At 39.6% G+C, this 19,189-nt stretch overlaps 1 protein-coding gene across 5 annotated transcripts in view; it reads left to right on the top strand.

Moving 5' to 3' along the window:
• Positions 1-19,189, top strand: part of CUX1 (cut like homeobox 1) — a 344,892-nt gene that overhangs the window by 213,901 nt on the left and 111,802 nt on the right. For 4 of the 5 annotated variants that reach the window (XM_063297970.1, XM_063297953.1, XM_063297944.1 and 1 more), the window contains exons 10-15: positions 2,258-2,362; positions 5,004-5,192; positions 7,228-7,286; positions 11,708-11,756; positions 13,279-13,378; positions 14,515-15,186. In XM_063297970.1, coding sequence (XP_063154040.1) covers positions 2,258-2,362; positions 5,004-5,192; positions 7,228-7,286; positions 11,708-11,756; positions 13,279-13,378; positions 14,515-15,186 — 1,174 coding nt within the window. The remainder of the gene's footprint in view (positions 1-2,257; positions 2,363-5,003; positions 5,193-7,227; positions 7,287-11,707; positions 11,757-13,278; positions 13,379-14,514; positions 15,187-19,189) is intronic. The other variant, XM_063297962.1, reaches the window with a different exon arrangement.

The following is a 19,189-nucleotide window of genomic DNA, read 5'->3' as shown; positions in this document are numbered from 1 at the left end:
ATCGCCATCATCATCATGAAAAAACCATGCCCTCTATTGCTCCTCATGCACCTATCCTTGAGTGTTGGTTGAAAGCACAGGCATCTACAGGGCGACAAGGGATGTCATGGCATCATGGCGTCATTGTGCAAATGATGCGAATTATCCATGCAACTTTGTTGTGGCTTCCAGCAGATACCTATGATCAAAAATCAAGAGTAACATGCAGTGGTGAGCCATAAGCCAGCTTTTAGCAGGTTGAAAGGAAACTCCTGCTTTCCTTCAGCTGGGGAAGTCGAGGCAAATATGGTTCTTTAAGTTTACTTCCCGTTGTGTGGTTCTTTAGATTCCTACTGTGGATTACTTTTGTAATTTAGAGGAGTTTTATGGCGGAAGGGGAAAGGAAGCCCCCCCCCCCATTTGAACACGCATCCCTGCAGCAGCTTTGGAGGCTGATTATTGGGATGGGTTATGTACTCCAGTGGGAGGCTGAGTGCTCTTGTCTCAGTGGGTGACAAGAGCACGTCCTCCACAGGGCTTGATGATGCATTGCAGGGCTTTGTTCACACATATATAACTGCCTTATGGAAATGATTGCGGAAAAGAGGAAGGAAAGCAGGCAGGAACTGTGGCAGAACCCTAACTAGTTGGACGTTCTCCTTCCTCTACCCCAAGCCACTACCATCGTCCCGTGGGAAGGATCCCCGAAAAGAGAGGAAGGAAGTCAGGCAACTATGTCACAGCTGCTTTTTAATTAATAATTAAGTTTTTATTTGCAGATGTTTATATAGGTAATTTATAATTTCAGAATATTGTTCTGAATGGAAGTACATAAATGACTGTAATCAATACACTGAATATACATCATGCTTCCGACTCTGAGGCCATTTGGAGAAAGAGACAGCCATCACTGGAAACCCTGAGGTTGCTGGAGTATATAGGCAGCCAAGGCTTCAACTTTTCTGTAGCTGGGTTTGGAGAGACCTACAAGGCCTTTCTGCTTTAGCCACTTCATGTCCTTGTTGAATCTGCTATCTACGGAGCCAGTTTGGAGACCTGCAGGAAGAACAAACACCTCCTTTTCCTCTCTCCCCAATAAACAATGGGCAGTAAGCACCATATGCAATGAGTTATTCCCGCTTCAAACTCACCCAAAAGGGGATGCTTCTACAGAAGCATTTACTCCAACAAGTACATTTATAGTTTAATATTTTCATATGCTGCTTTTCCCTCCAGAGCTACTGTTTTGTATCATGTATTGATTAAAAACAAACATGGAATAATTGATGTGTCAGATTTAGACTTAGGAGGACTTGATTCAGCACCTCTTCTCAAAGCCAGAAAGTTTCTGGGCAGCCTTGGTCCAATCCTCAAGCTGTTCATAAGAACAGATCCCATAAATGTCATACCCTTGCAGTGAGCTGCCTTTATGCATAGAAGAGCCCAGTGCTTATAAGCACTATGCAGATACTTGTGATCTTGTAGATTAGGTGGCCTCCTCTTCCTTTTCCTTATCATGGGTTTTGTAAGGATAGGAGAGGCTATTCTGCATGTCACAGTACGTACATTGGAGAAAGATAGCTCTCTAGATATTGAAGTACAGTTCCCATCAGCTTGATTATTGGCCATTCTGGTTTGGGCTGATGAGAATCATATTCAGCAACCTCTGTTTTAAAAAGGCAGGATAAAAATCTAATGCTAAATAATTATCAGATCTTGTGGATTAAGCATGTAACCATTCTCCCTATCTTGCTTGCTTCACTACATGTGTGTATGCAGAAGGGAGACATGGTTATGGAAGAAAGAGATTCAACAAAAGATCATTGTGATTATTTCAGGCAAAGCAGGCTGAAGATCTCTTAATTCAGCATTTACTCATGAGAATTATTCCCACAAGGAATCATGCAACTCTGCCTGCTTTGGCTCAGAATACAGAAGGCAATTGAATCAAAGGAATCCATTTCCACTCGCATTCATCCAGCCTGGGAAATTCAGTGGGCCGCAGCATTTGTGTCAGCAGGGGATTCCTTGCTCCTAGCGTTAAATTACTGTCATAATCGCTCAATTATTTCTTCCTTGTACTGTTTAAAATAAAAATCCATCACATTCTGAGGTTCTCCCCCCCATCATTTATTAGGCTGAGTGTTTAGGAAAATCAATTATACTCAGTCGGGCATGAATTGATGAATGTTCGTGCAATAATTGCCAGTTGTTAAATCAAATGTACATTCTCTCCCTTCCCCCCTCCACACTTCCTGAATTTTTTTCCCCTTTTCAGAGGGCAGAGGTAGCTCAAAGAGAAGCTGACTCCTTGAAGGAGCAACTCTCATCTGCAAACAAATCTCTCCAGCTGGCTAACCAGATTCAGAAAGCACCGGATGTGGTAAGAGGCAGCATCTATCCCAAGTAATCCTGCTCCTGCAGTGCCTGCCATCAAACTTCTTATACTTGCCTCCTGTGTAAAGCTAAACTATTTAGCCAGAATTATGTACCCTGGAAATCTCCTCCTCCTCTGCTATCTTCAGATAGAATTACTTCATCTGTTCAGCTTGGAACTGGACATTGCAGGACTGGGGTGTTCAGGGGGGAAGCGTGAATTAGCAACCCTGCCTTTTTCCTAGGGAAGCTGTAAGGTAAGATTTGCTGATCTAAAACTAACTCTCCTTGGGCTTTCTTCTGCTAGTAGATTGTTGGAGTTGTGTTTATTTATTAAAAATATTTGTACAGCCGCTCATCGTAAAACCAACTCTGGGCGGCTTACAGCTAATATGGGAATGGGAAATGGAACAGGGGATGTATGGAGTTTCATGCCATGCCTCTAATTATTTTGTACCAGTTGCATGCTAGCAAATACAGGAAGGGATGGCCTTTGCCTTGCTGAACCACCTTTTCACCTCCTGGGGCATTTATATGATATGTAGGCCTTAGAATAGATTCTGCATTATTTTCATGAATGGTTCCCAGATCTCATGATACTGGAGCTTTTTTTTGTTGTTTGCATATCCTAACACTTCTGGGTATATATTCAATGCAAGAAGTAAAACAGATCTAGGCACTTAATTTGGTTTGCTTTTATATAGAGAGCTCTGCATGTAATGTTCCCATGAAGGAGGAATACTTTACGTTGACCCAAATCACGTGTGGTCTTAACGTAAGATTTAGCATTATCACATAAGCAAGATTCTGCAAGTCTGAGTGAAACCTTGGGCAAGCCTTTGCAAGCTTATGTAATCATGGCTTAGTTGTATTTTGTTGTGCTTGTGCGTTGTGATTCTTCATAAACCAGGAATCATGTCAAGGCAATTTCTAGTTAATTGCTAGTTCTAGTTAAGTGTTAAGTTCTAGTTAAGTGCGAAGCAATCTATATAAGCCCTTGATTATTTGGGTAGCATATTTACCAAATTAGAGTTGGTCTTAAACCGTGATTTCTAGTTTGCATATAATTACAACACAAATGGTAAATTACAACTTTCATTCTTCCTGAAAGTTCACAAAGATAACCAGTTCCAAAGTTGGATTAATGCACAGGCAGCCTCTGTGAGGCTGGGGGATTGTCAAATGCTGCCTTAGGTAAAAGTTTCCTAGGAACCATGGAAACAGTCTTCAGAAGGCTCAAGAATGTCAGTACCAAAAGCACCCAAGAATGTTTATAATCCATTAAAAATAATAATAGTGACTAACAGAACATAGTAGTGTATTGAAGTATGATTGAAGCAATTATTAGATCCATCACAGTAAAATAAAACGTAATAATAGCAGTGCAGGATAGCCACCAATTGGGATTATTCTACAAGCCCAGCTTTCTCCCAACTTGCTGTCTTCTCAGTATGGATGGGAGTTAAAACCCCAACACATCTAGAAAGTACCAGGCTGGGGAAGGCTATACTAGCTGTTGGCCTTGAAAATTTCCTGATAGATTTTCTGTGTAGAAGTTCCATTGCAATAAAATAAGAAATTGTGTAGAAATACAAAAATTAGGCTGCATAATAAATTCCGACTTAAACCTAAAAACAGACTTATTTATCGAACTTGTTAATTAATAGGACTAGCCAAAAAGTTGGTTCTGTTAATTGAGTTCAGTTCAAAATTAACTGCCCAGAGTCACCCGTATGGGGGAGATGGGCGGTGATAAAATATGATAAATAAATAAATAAAATAACTATCCTTTTAAAACCTTCTAAAAGAGCCCCAATCAATCAGATATCAAAGCTATATCTGTAAATACAAAATTATGTTAAAAATGCAGAGAGCAAGCAGTGTTTTTAAAAGAGACATTTCTTCTCTCTCACAGACATCTGGAACATATTATACATTTTCTATTAAGTCTGTTTCTTAATTTGCAAAGTTGAGCCTTTTTTACATGTATGCAAATGTTATTGAGGTGATTGATGCTACAAGTTTTCGTTAATCTGCTGACTTCAGATGTGTTTCATTCTTTAGAAGCTCTGTAAATTCAGCGGTACAAATTACTTGTTGGAACAAGGTGTTAGTAGTCAAGCTGAAAACAGTGATAAAGAGGAATTCTGGCAGATCAGGAGATACCATAGTCCAGATACCACTATAAAGATTCTGTCCCTTGAGTTCACCCCCTAGTTACCATTGAAATTAGGGAATGGAAAAGGGACTCTAAGGAGAATTTTTAGTATTGTGGAACCAGGAGTCCTCAAGTAGGTTATATATTCAGAGTCTATATTTTGGATTCAAAAACAGCCCTGTGTAAAAAGCAGCATAAAATGCCTTATGTACTAAATCAGGTTATAAATTGCAATGATGATGTAACCAGTTTAAGCAAGGTTTTGCCAGCCTTTTCTCTAGCATGTTTTCAATACTTCCCAGAAGCAAACGAAGTAAATTTGATACTGGGAATTTTAGATTTGCCTGTCCATTCTCTGTGGTCTAATACCTAGCTTTTCATTTCTGTTCTCCATCATTTTTAATGCACTGCAGGTAATCTTTGACATATTGTTTTGCCAGTGTGTGATCTCATCTGTCTCTTCCATCCTCCAATTTCCTTTGTCTCTTAGGAGCAGGCCATTGAAGTGTTGACACGATCCAGCCTGGAAGTAGAACTGGCCTCCAAAGAGCGAGAAATTGCTCAGCTAGTTGAAGATGTGCAAAGACTCCAAGGCAACCTAACCAAACTTCGGGAGAATTCCACCAGCCAGATCTCCCAGCTCGAGCAGCAACTGACCACCAAGAACAGCATTCTCAAAGTAAGCCACCCCTTCTCAGCAAGCCGTTTTGTTTCCTCCACTATTTCAGATAGGATCTGGTGGGGAGGCAAGGTGTATATTTGGCCTCTGATGTTATTTTGACAGATTATTCCTAGTGCTGTGGCAGGTCCTTTCAACCAGTTAATCACATTTAAAATTCAGATCTGTTCTGTCAGAAAAAAGCATCCAAGAGAAGTATAAGTAGGCAGATACAGTCCATTTATTCTCCATCAGGAAATTTAGTTGCCACTTCCAGGGCAGAACCTTGAGACTCTCATTTGCCCAGCAAATACCCACTCTTTGAAAGTCCACACCACCAGAAGGGCAATGTCTGGGGGAGTTGGCTGATTGGGAAGCAGAGATTATGAGTGATTACATACTTCATAAGCCCTATCTCTTGATTTGAAATTGAGTGAAGTCTGGTCGCTGTATGCCTGGCTATGGTCCTTTGTTGGGGGAAAAATAGCACAACCTGATACAACCTCCAGTATGTGTTTGGTTGGATATTATTAACATGAAATCCTGGTTCAGAGCTGTCTGTGTGGTTTTATTTTCTTCTGGGGAAAGAGGCTAAATCTGAAGCAGAGTTAGTGAGTAAAATATTAGACTTAAAACTAAAAGCTGGAAGATTGGTTAAGTTGATCTTCCTCATTCATTTTTTGTACCCATTGTTTAGATTAATGGGCTTCTTGAAAAACTTTTCTGAACTGCTGCATAGGAGTTTCTCCCATCCCTCTTCTATTAATGCATCATCTGCAAGCTTGTAGAGGAGTATTTTTAGACCTTGTGTGGCATTAGAAACATGCCTTTTATTTTGTCTGAAAAAGAACCAAGTTGATAGTTATAGCCAGATATTTGTTCCTCCAGATTGTCTCACAGCTTGAACCTTTTGTTCCACTTTGCATTTCACTGGGTTCTTCCAGTCAATTACTATGCCAAATCTTTTTCCACAACCGTTGCAGGCTGTGGAGGCACTCAGTGTCTAAATGGCTGGAGTGCACAGAGTTTCACATTTGTCATAGGCCCTTCTAAGTCAATTTTTAGATTCCTCTTCTTCCCATGATGGTGAGCATCTGCATGTTCAAAGGGGGTGAACAACTTTCAGTCTCAGAAATGACCTAGAGGCCCTAAATTTGAGGAGAAGGCATAGTTAGATTGAAGGGAGAAGTAGGTCAACAGATCAGAGATATGACAATATTGTAAAAAAAGAACACCCAACCCTTGTTCAACCACATCATTGATTCATCCGTGGATAAATCCTAGACATGTCTAACAGTGAAAGTCCCATATTGCTTAAGGCCTTGTATGTTGAAAGCAGAACTTTAAACCTAATTTGATAGCTAATTGCAACCTGGCTTCAATCAGGATCATCCACAGTTTTCAGATCAAGCATAAATAGAAACATTACAATAATCCACACTTGAATCTACCAGTGTATAAATAACATTTGCTAGTCTGCCCCTGTCCAGGAAAGAGCATCATTGCTTTATTAACTAAGTAAGAAAACAGGTACTCCTGATCACAAGAGTTACATAGGCCATAAGTGTAAATTAGAACTCCAGAACCTTCCTGACAAAATATGTGCCTGTTTCTTCTAAGGAAGCACAACCCCATTTAGAATAGGCAGACTGTCCAAATCCTGTGTTTGGGAATTATCCACAAACCCAAAAGGTGGTCTTATGGTCAGGATTTCTTAGTCCTCATTCACTCCCTCATTTCATTTAGACACACAATCTCTCCCAATGATATGTAGAAGTAGAGCCAATGTCATTGACTTTGGGTTATAAACCACAGGAAATCAATTTGTTTATGGCAGATGATAAGTAACAACAATAACTATAGTTATCTATCTATGATAGTGGCTGATAGAAAGACATGTCCTTTCTCACATCATTTTTGTGACTGAAACAAATTGAATCCCTAAGAATTTCTTACCATTTTTTCTCTTTGTATTTTTTCCTAACTTTGTAGGAAGGCCAAATTGTGCAATGAGAATCTAATCAAAATTATTTTTTATTTCTTTATTGCCTCTAAGCAACTGGAAGAAAAGTTGAAGGTGCAAGCTGACTATGATGAGGTTAAGAAAGAATTAAAGTAAGTGTATTTACCACTTTTGGTTGCAGCATTTCTTTTCTATAAAAATCAAATGGTTTTGAGCTAAGGATCAACTTGCAGTCATCAAGCAAAGAAAGAAATGAAACCTTTGTCAGTTGGGGATATTGATCTATGATACTGAATGAGTTTAGTATTATGGCACCCATACATAATCACACATACAAAGAAATTTTGGGAATTGTGAGTGTCTTGAACATTGTCTACAGTCTTCAATTGCTTTATGGAATAATTGTTTTTGTGAAAATATAAGGGAGTCTCTTTGGGTCCTTAATTTTAATGTGCCCTATATTCAAAAAGAGAACATATTCTCCAAATGCCAGTTAAACTACCAAAATGCCACCACACGTGGTCAAGATTTGTAGAGACCCAGTGTTTACAGACAGACCTCCAAGAGAGGGAAAACTCTTAAAGGAGAAAGTAACTCCTCAAGTAAGTGAATCAGGGTTGGATATGCTCAGTTATCAGAAAATGCTGACTGTTAAGTTTAAAGAAGTGGTAGAGGGGAGCCAGAGCAGACTAGGGAAACCTGGGGTGGGGGAAAGCAAACCTGTAGCCTGTCTGGAAGCTTGAACTCCCTGCTGCAATTTTTTGTTGTAGGTCCCACTTACATTTATCAATTTTGTCAGCTGCTTGTGGACATGCTTAAAGTTCAGATAGGCAAAGTAGAAGGACCCATTAGAAAAGAGCGTTGATCTAACATGTAGAAAAAGGAAGAGCAGATACTCTGAAAATTGTAGGGATCCTACCATAGACAGAGGAAAGCAGAATTTTTTTTTTTTGAAGGAAGGAGTGTAAAATGAAGAATGAATCTTTCCCAGCAGACCTCTAAAAATTATCAGTTTAGGAGACCCAGATTTATTTACTGATCTTATTTATTAGTATGATTTAAATCCTACTTTTCTGCCCATAGAGTACTCATACCATCTCTGTCCTCATATCTGCTCTGGCATATTGTCTACCCACAATACTTTTTTCATATACTAGCTTATATTCCAGCATGAAATAGATGGTCATTTGTCAGCAGTACCCCTCTGCACCATATGTACGACAAAGGTAGTCAGTCTCCATCAAACAAATAAATGGACTCGTTCCTGACGTCAAAAATGAACCGTGTCCAAGTACAGAGAAGGGAACACTTAAACTCTCTGGGATAATATCAGTGATCTCAAGATGGTTGTCCTTGATTAAAGAAATGCCAAAGACTGATTTTATAGGAGTTGAAATTTATTTCATTTGGAGATTTAAGAGTTTTTCAAGGATTATGTGCAGACCATTTCTTATCACACTGCATGTGTTAAATGGCTCACTGGTGCTAGAATGTGTCACACCTAACAACTGTTTTGTGAATGTCCACTGTCAAGAAAGTAATTATCACAGTCTGTACCATTTAGTTTGCGTTTTCCTTTGACCTTACTGCTTACAGTTCCACCGGCCCAATCAGTATGTATTTTTATATATATATTCTTTAATTAAGAATTTTAAACAGAAGATAAAAACTAACAAGAACTAATACAAAGTAAAAGAGAAAGAAGAGCAAAGAAAAAGTCAAGAATGCAAAAAGAAAAAATAGAAAGTTGCTTTTGATTTCCTTTACAGCAAGTATAAATACAAGTACAGAATTACTTCTTACTCTATGGGTATAAAAACAACCTCTTTTTTTCTATTTTCTATTTTTTTCTAATCATCAAAACTGTAAGTCATAAGTTCATTTTTTCTGTTTCATGCAAAAAGTCAGTAAGAGGCTTGAAGTCAGCAATGAACACAGTGTCTTTTCTCTAATTAAGGAAGTCAATTTAGCCATCTCTGCAAATTCCATCGTCTTCACCACCCATTCCTCCATAGATAATGTCGAGTCTTTCCACTTTCGTGCATGTAATAATCTCGCTGCAGTTGTTAAATATAAAAACAAAGTTCCATGACTTTTCCAGCTGTTTATCCATCAATCTCAAAAGAAAAACCTCCAGTTTCAGTTGTGTATCTGTTGTGGGTTTTGTGTCCCTTCTGACACCTCCATTTGAATCTCTTCCAAATCATCCTTAAATCTTTTTAAAAACTCTCTCACCTTCTGAACAGAATTCAGTCGAAATCTCTGCTGTTTGAAAGTAAAAATCATACCTTCCAGTTTGTCCCATCTAAATGGGATCTTTTTCTGTTTTAATCTTTCAGTAAAAAAAAACTACTTTTTTCTTGCATAAAATTCTAATAGGAATTTCTTTCAGAACATCTTTGCTCATCTTTGCAAATGGATCTGTAGTATCCATTTTCGATCTTGTATTAAAATATTGCTGCAAAACTTGATCTCTTGTTTTCTTCCTGACAAAATGCACCAAAACATCCCTTGGGACATTTCTTGTTCTGGCACATCTGGAATTTATTTTATAAACTTTTATCAATCTCTGCCTCAGTATCATCGTCTTTCCAATCCAAAAAGTTTGCTAAAGTTTTAATAATCCTTCTATAATACCTTCATCTGAGCTCTCAGGAATTGCTCTAAATCTCAAGCAGAATTCCTTCTCTCTTAATTCAATAGGACCAATTTTATCCAGTTCTCTTTCTAACTCTCTGTCCATAACTTCTGTCTTGCTCTGTAAAATTTTCACTTTCTCAATCTGTTTTACTTCTCCAGACATTTGTTTTACAGAACTTTCTACTTTCTTAACTTCTTTCTCCTCTTCTCTCATCTTTGCAAATTTTTCATCCATTCTTTTTCATAAGCTGTCAACTTATTATTCTAATTTACTACATATTTTCTGAAGCAAATCTGGTGTTCACTTCTTTGCAGGTTGCCCTAATGAACCCCTCTTCACTTCCATCCTTGCAGCTTTTCTCATTGCCATTTTAATATTATAGTCCAAAGGTTAGAAGCAACTCAGGCAGAGAGAAATAAAAGAACAAACTTCCCCCTTCCCCCCCTTCTCTTTTATCTTTCTATGCCTTTAACACTTTCTTCTGATGACACATTCCACAGTTTCAAATCACATCACATTCCACATCTCCATAGCAACGAAGTGTCAGAGGCTGGCTCATGTTTTGTTTTGTAAAATCCACCAATTACTTGCATGCTTTAGATATAAACAGAAAGCATTCCCAGGAAGGTCTGGACCGTTTGTCTAGTTTAATTCAAGTTTATACAAAAGCACTTTCACCAAAAATAAAATAGTAAAAATAAATGTTACCGTCCCCTTTGTCCATTTTAAACTTTCTTAAATCATCTGTTGGTTAAGCTCTTTGCCAAATAATCTTGAATCTTTAAATCTTACAATCTCTCTTTATTTTTGTAATCCAGAAAAAAAGTTATACTCACCAAGAGGGGTCTTTATCATGCTGCAAAGGAAATCTCTCTTTATCTAACGGCGTTCCGTGAGTCATGCTGGCCACATGACCCGGAAGTGTCTATGACAACGCCGGCTCCAAGGCTTTGAAACGGAGATGAGCACCGCCCCCTAGAGTCGGACACGACTGGACTTTACGTCAAGGGAAACCTTTACCTTTACCTTTACCTAATTAAATCCAAAAGTCGCTAAGAAATGAGGATGGCTGGATTTAATGTCCATATGGGCTACGTTGCAGTTGTGAGCAATGTTGGAATCCTGCGACTCCTAGCCGCTCAACTCATAGGTATTCACGCAATGCGCCCAAAGGCATACATATTCCTCTGTCACAAGATAGTCCACGAAAGTTTATGCATGTAAGTGTGTGAGTTCTTACAGTGCCACTTGGTTTTGCTGCATCAGGAATACTACAACTGCTATTCCTGAAATTATTTTAACATACCTGGAAATGATTTTAATGCTTAATGATACTTCTAGGTTTTATAAGAAATATCAAACAATTTGGTCCTCTCACCTTGGAGCAGCTGATTATTTAAATGAAAAAGAACTCCCCATCCTTTTAAAAGCCTGCAGTGTGTTGAGCCATGCAAATAATTTGTGTGTACTGTACTTTTCTTGAGAAGTGAGCTAGTATATTTTACATATATTTATATTTCACATTTCATTGGCGAGGGGGGGGGGGTGATTTCCTGGTTTGTGTTGGCTTTTTTGCTGTTTTATTATGACTGTTCACTCTTTCCCTTCAAGCAACATACATATAAATTTATATTGTTTCTGACAGTTTAAAATATTGTATCCTTGTTAACCTTTAAATTTATGTTACAAATGGGCCTGGTGGGACCTCACTGTGCAGTAATTTAGGGGGCATTTGAGAGGATGCTTTTCTCTGATAACTAGCATGAATAGTTATTTATTCATTATCAGATTGTATGATTCCAAAGAAAAGTTGTTAAAGTTATCGCTTAGGCTGTTCCTGGAAAGCTGAAAATTACAGTGTTAATGCCCTTTAGTAAAGCTGGTCAGACAGGACAGAGTAGGAAATAACTATTCTCTTCTTCCACTTTGCAGCATCCTGAAGTCCATGGAGTTTGTGCCATCTGACGGCTCAAGCATCCAGGTAATGGATATGCACTCGATTTTCTGGCAGAGCAAAGCTGGATAGGTATTTGAATGCTGGCTTGGATTGAGAACTGTGGGTAGAACTTATTATTCAAATGTAGTAAGAGCTTGTAAGAATTGCAAGTGATCATAGCTGTTGTACTCCTTTTACGGAAAAATCTGCTTTCTCTGTTAGCTGGTGTTCACAGCGTGGCTGCTGTTTTGTTTCAGGTATTGGATAACGGTGTTAGTAACAGTATTAATGACATTACGGAGGAAAGTCATATAGAAATGAAGACAAGTACTGAAGTGGGAACTCATGGTTTAGAACTTCCCTGAGCCACAAGCTCCTTCAATGACCACTGGTTTATAAGATGATCAGAGAGAAATAGTTCACTTGCCACATTTACCTTGGCTTATGAAACCTTGGCCCATTGGCTCCTCCCATGAGTAGCACAGTAGCACACCAACTGGTGAGGATTTGATCATCATCACACACCATTTGTGGAAGGATTCAACAGCACCTACCTACCTAAGCCTAGTTTATTGTGACATGCATAGTAATGCAAGATGTATGATGATGATTAAAATGATTAGACTGACCCAGATAGGTAACTGTTTAGAAAGTTGGAATTAAGATGAACATTCTGGAATCTTAACATGTTAATGGAGATGACAAAAGAGGCTGTGCTCCTCCACTTCATACACAAACACAATTTTCTCTGTATGGGCATTGAGCTGATAATTACATGAATATTAACTAACAAAGTCAAGCCATTTGCAACCTAAATATCGGGGAGGGAGTTAACTTCAGTTTCCCTTATTATCCCAGTTTCAGAGAGAGAGAGGGATTTGGCAATTTGAACCAACTCCCTGATCTGAAAACTACAACAGCTTTCCCAGTGTGGCATCTTCCCAAACGGCTGGGATTACAACTCCCAGAATTCTCTCACTAAACTGAAAATTCTGTGAATTAGTCTCAACACATTTCAAGGGTGTCAGATTTTTCATATTGACTTCATTGTCGTTATGTGTATGATGTTCTAAAAAACAGTAACTAGAATCTTAAGTTTGAAACTCTCTTAAGTGCACAATTGAACTAAATGAACTTAAATCTTGTGCAAAAGGGAAGTATCCCCAACTTCCCTTGCTGCATATTCATTTCATTGGGTCAAAGGTTACAAATTGGATTCTGGCATCTTTACTGCAGATTCTCTCAGTGGTTTTGATGATTGAAAGCTCTGTGCGGGGAAAGGGAAAGGAATAGCTTTGGTTACTGCTTTCATTTGTCCCTTCTTTTCATAGCACTTGAAACATAATGTTGCAAGGAAGATAAGCCCTGATAGTGCTGTGTCTAAAGAGAAGCGGGTGTAAAAAATGATTTAATGTGACATTTAAACAATCTCTACAGCCACTAAGGAAAGCAGCGCACCTCCATAGACTAGAATCTGCACTCTTTTGTATTCCCACCCTACCATCCTGAGAAGACATCCTGAGCCAGCTCCCCATTCTTTCCCTTTGTTCTCTCTACATCTCCATAGGATGCTGCATCAAAACCACTGGAGGTCTTACTGTTGGAGAAAAACCGCCTGCTGCAGTCGGAGAATGCCACGCTGAGGATCACGAACAGTGACCTGAGTGGTAAGTGGATGGGAGAAAAATAGGTAATTATCATTTAGGTTGTTCTTGCTATCAGGAGGTGAAGATGCGGAAAGGGAAGGGGATTTGAACCCAAGGCCACTGCATGACAGAAAGATGAATGGTGAGCAAGGATCTTGTCTTAGGTTGGATTCCCCTTGTATACTATAGATGATAGAATAAGACTTGGAGCCCTTAGAGAAATGGTAAAGGTTAACAAGAAGAAATGTTCTCATATGTTGTGATGAGCAGCATTGGAGCCTGCCTTCCCTTTCAATTGTTTAGTCTGACAGTGGCATTATTTTCCATGCACACCTTTCCCAAAACATAGATTGGCGTTTCAAAGAGACCCTGTCTTGTTTTCATAGCTGATAACATTTCTCCAAATCCTGATTGCCTTTATTTCCATCAGCGGTGAATTTTGGCTTCATTTGGCTACTTATATGTTTTGTTGGGAAGAGATACTTTGCATGCCATAAATGAACAATATGGGAGGTGGGTGGGGGGGTGTCTCCAAATAGATAGAATTTCCTGGAGCTTTTTGATTAAGGTTTGTAGAGCTGGTGCCTGATGTGTCAGTGGGCAGTTTTTGTGATTGCTGCCTTGTGCAAAGTTTCTGTGTTCTCTCGTGGCTTCCTTTGAGCAATGATTTCTATGTCTTGTGTGCGTTTCATCCAGCATTTATAAATGTTTGCTGCATTTGCGTTCAAACAAGGTCTGTTCCTGTGTGAGGGAGGGTTGGAATGAATCAAATGTGCAAGGAACCAAAGTAAATGTTCATGTGTGTGTGTCGATGAATTTTAAACAAAAAGAAAAGAATTATGTAACTGCACTTCATGTCATTGTTCTACGGCTAATATTTGGAAGGGGGATTCTCCAGGCTGCAACATACAAGAAAGGTGCAAACATGAAATGCATGTTGTTTGTCTTGGGGGCCTTGTTTGGCTGATTGAAATTTGAAGAAACAAACAAAAACAAAAACCCAAACCACTTTCTTCATTGGCCCTTATTTAAAGAACAAAACAAAACACAACCTGCACTATTTTTCCCGTTTGTGGGGCAAGCTCTGCATTTTGGTCTTGGTTTCCCCCCCTCCTTTTTGATCCCCCATAATGCATTATGTTTGACCTTCCTTGTAGGGTCAGCCAGGAGAAAAGGGAAAGACCAGCCTGAGAGTCAGCGTCCTGCAACCTTGCCGGCCTCCCCTCCTCCTCAGTTGCCCCGCAATGCAGGGGAGCAGGCTTCCAATACTAATGGTACACACCAGTTCTCACCAACGGGTTTAAGTCAAGACTTTTTCAGCTCATCCTTGGCAAGCTCCGGCTTACCCCTGGCTTCTACAGGAAAATTTGCACTAAGCTCTCTCCTCCAGCGCCAACTTATGCAGTCCTTCTACTCCAAGGCGATGCAGGAAGCAGGAAGCACAAGCATGGTTTTTTCAGTAGGTCCCTACAGCACAAACTCCATATCTTCCCAAAGCCCCTTGCAACAAAGCCCAGACGTCAATGGCATGGCCCCGTCACCCAACCAATCCGAGAGCACCGGCAGCACCTCAGAAGGTGAGGAGATAGACACAGCTGAAATTGCACGTCAGGTCAAAGAGCAACTGATCAAGCACAATATCGGACAGCGGATCTTTGGACACTACGTCTTGGGACTTTCTCAAGGGTCTGTGAGTGAGATTCTGGCTCGACCTAAACCATGGAACAAGCTGACCGTGAGAGGCAAGGAGCCATTCCATAAAATGAAGCAGTTCCTTTCCGATGAGCAGAACATCTTGGCACTGCGCAGCATCCAAGGCAGGCAGAGAGGTGAGTGAGGAGGAAATGGCCTCCAGCTTCTCTTTTGGCATCTATGTTTGATTAGATAGGAGACGCAGTCAAAGGAGATTGCATGTGTGTCTGGTTGATGAAGTTGTCTGCTTGGTGTTCAGTGTATGCAGATTATTTTGTGGAATGAATAGAGAGTGCCTTGCTATGAATCAAGCTGAAATAACAGAGTAAGAGATCGGCATCTAAGGGATGTGCTCCAGCTCCATGGGAATGGATGTGAACTGTAAAAAAAAGGGGGGGGGCACCATGCAGCTTGTATTCATTTCTATGGGGCTGACCCCAGAGAAAGATTCCAATGGGCTGTCACCTGTGTAAGCTGGTTGGCAAGTATGTCTTTTAAACTCTCTCTCATACATTGGGCAGCAGTGAAAGGAGGATTTTTTTTTTAGTTCAACTTTGTAGAAAACTTTATGCATCTTGCATGATGAAACCACAGCAGGACAGGTTTTATCATAACATGATCGCTCAAAATAATTTTTGTTTGTTGAGCCTACATTACAGGACAGTTTTAAAAAGGTAAAACTAGTACTAGGACCACTTCTCATTCATTTGGCAAATCTCACATGATTGCCAATGAAAAAGATAGTGTTTGAAATGAACTCTAATCATTGAGGACCATTATGTTTCACCCTCTCTGCAGCATCCATGTGGGGTCTCCTGAGCTTCCGTAAATCTAGCCTTCTTGCCCAAAAGCCTAACAAGTCCATTAGGCTGCTAGACTGAGAACAATTTTTTGTGGTCCCTTGTATTGGGACCAAGCAGATTCATATATGACAAAAGCAGCTGGTGGGCAGGCTGGCTAGGGAGGTGGGTATGACAGCACAAAGAAGAAGCAGGACAGATAGAAATCTCATTGAGGTTTATTAATGGGTGGGGTTAGAAGTTGCTCATGTGATTGATACAGACATGAAAGAGGCATGTACTGTGTCCCAGCACTATTTCCCCTTAACCACTACCAGCCCCATTCACTCAAAAATCCATTGCAGAAACAAAACTTCTCTAAAAAATATTTATTTAATTTTTATCCTGTCTTTATTATTTTTATAAATAACTCAAGGCAGCGAACATACCATGTCTAAGACTCCTTCCTCCTCCTATTTTCCCCACAACGACAACCCTGTGAGGTGAGTTGGGCTGAGAGGGAGTGACTGGCCCAAGGCCACCCAGCCAGCTTTCATGCCTAAGGTGGGACTAGAACCCACAGACTCCTGGTTTCTAGCCTGGTGCCTTTACCACTAGACCGAACTGGCTTAAGTTGATTAGCTTAAGTGTCATAGGATGGAAAGAGTTTCCAGTGTTTTCCTTTATGCAGACCACTGTCATTGAAAGCTTTAGAGGACTGTCATATAAGCCAGGAGGTGGGACTGTGGCATGCGTAATCCCTCAAAATGGTGTTCATGCATTTTAGATTTAAGTAAATTTTAATTTTCATGTTTCCCAAAAAAATCAAATGACCAACATCTTAGGAGATTGCAAACTCATTGTAGTCTCAACATACAGTATATGTGAGGCAAAGGCAAGCAGAAGGTCCCATGTTCCTCAGTTGAAAGTATCTTAGGTAACAGTGCTAGGAAAAAATTGGGAGAGCTACTGTTAATCTTCTTCACCTTTCAAGATCAAAAGTTCACTTGTAGTCCAAATGTACATTTGGGGCACTTTATTAGAATTATATATCATATGCTTTATTTACTTAAAAATATTATATCTAGTAATACCCCAGGAAGGTACAAAATGCAAACATAAAATGTGAAATAGAATAGACCAAGATTCTGGCAGTATATCAGTTTGATAACCCCAATGAAATCAACATTAACTGACAATAGAAGAAAAGTGTACAGGTAGTCCCTGTTTAGCGACTGCCTCATACAGCAACCATTCACAGTTACAAAGATGATGAAAAAGTAACTTTGTGACTGCATTTACAACCCCCACAGGTCCATAAAGCAAAGGAAAGCTGAAGTAAGATCATAAGCATAGTCACAGATTCACTTAGCAACTGCTTTGCCTAACCAAGTTGCCAATCCCCATTGTGGTCGCTAAGCAAGGACTTACCTGTACTATAAAGATTTCTAAAAACACAAATGTTTGAGATTCATTAGCCTGGGTATATAAAGTGTATGCATGAATAGAATAGACTGCACTGGGCTTTGAAACATAGACCTGATGTGAATGCAGAAGCACCATTTCTTTGCTGGATGGTAATAGGAAGAGGAGGGAGAAGAGAGAGAGATGACAGCTCCATTCCCCTTGTAAAGTTAGTATTCCTTTACCAAAGAATTGCATGATGTCTCAATCACACCTTCATAAATATTACTAGAGCATCAGGTCTTGTGGCTTTTCCTTGGATTCAGAAATGTCATCGTTAGCGGTAACTATTGTCCTATATCATGAATTTCACTCTTTGTGGCTGTATTTGCACCCATGTGTTTATTGTATTATCTTTGAGCCAGAAGTGTAAACATGTAGCTATGGGAGACTTCTCATATGGCTCACGCAATGTGCAGTTAGTGTTATACATAGCACAGGGTCAAAACTGGTCAAGTTTCACACTGTCTTAGAAGATAACATTTAAGATCAAACTGTATAATTCTGAAGAGTAGAAGAGTTCATAAGCAGGAATTGCCAGGTTCCTACTGAAGGATGGGGAATGTGGTGGGACAGAAATAAAACTTAACAAGAGCTCTGGTCTGTACATGCTGCAAACTGGAGCATTCCTATTGCATTAAGGAATATAAAACAACTATATATTTTGTAGCAATCCCTTACGTTCAATATGGTGTAAGTCCTCATCCAAGGATGGGGAATGCTGGAAATGCATTGCATGGAGCAACTTGTTTCTAAAGTAGGAGAGATGCTGCTCTCTCCAATAAAAGCAAAATGTCATCTGTGGACCCAGTAGAGTCAAAATAGGCGGGCGACATTTTCTCCATAGCTGTGAGAACTGAAAACGTGAATTCTTAGCCACATAAATTTCCTCGTACAGTGTGTAATGTTAATACAATAGCCAGTGAGAGCCCAGTTAGATGCACCTTAGCACACAAAAGTCACAATTGGCTAGTGCTTATAATAACAGGAGACTATATATGTGCAAAGGGCATTTCCTGTGTTCTCTATATTCTCATTTTTATATTCTCCAGCATATAAGAAGAAATAGAAGGAGGAACTAATAGGAAAATGGGGACTGGGGGACTGGAGTGAAAAGCTGGTTATTCCCTGTTTAGTTCCCTCTCAGGATATGTGATGTGTCCAAAATTCTGCCACTCATAATTTAAATCAGGATAACATTATATTGGCATTTTTAAAAAAAACGTACAGTATAGAATAAAGATCACTTCCTGCCCACTTCCTTCAACCACTTCCTGCCCACTTTTGATTTTCATATGACGCTAACTGGTACAGTTGGCTTGTCCGTTCTTACTATTATATTATATGGTATTTTGGATATTCACTTTGGAACAAACCTCTTTCCAGTGTTTGTATGAAATAATATTGCAGATGGAGATGTTTTTCCCCTCCCTCCCTAAAGAGAAATTGCTTGCTTTTCTAATCAGTGTGTTTTCATTTGGAAGAGAAGCTTTAAAGGGAATGGGGATTTGGGGAGGTATTGTGTGCCTCTTTGAAACAGAGCATCCCTAGATGGCCAAGGAGTGTTTATAGCATCTTGCAGCATGTTCCCTTTCTTGGGGTCATCTGCTCTTGTAAGAATTACTGACCCATCTCTGTCTTTTTGTACCTTTTAGATGTTTATTTATATCTTTCTAATCTTCTTTTGATATATATAATCTTTATTAACCAACAGTCTGCCTTGCTTCCTTTTTCAAAGTAGCCAGGCCTAAAAGGTTTATGAGCTGCTTGATTTCACTGCTGCCCTTGCTCACTATCCACTCCTTCCCTCCCTCCCCAACCCCTTATAAGTATTAGGCAGTTCTTGTTTCATCTCACAGCCCAAATTTATAAGAAGAACCACCCCCTGATTGTTTTG

This window comes from Candoia aspera, chromosome 1 (assembly GCF_035149785.1).
Source record: "Candoia aspera isolate rCanAsp1 chromosome 1, rCanAsp1.hap2, whole genome shotgun sequence".
NCBI classification, from domain to species: Eukaryota; Metazoa; Chordata; class Lepidosauria; order Squamata; family Boidae; genus Candoia; species Candoia aspera.
Note: the sequence above shows the minus strand (reverse complement) of the source record. Positions and strands in the feature narration are given on the sequence as shown.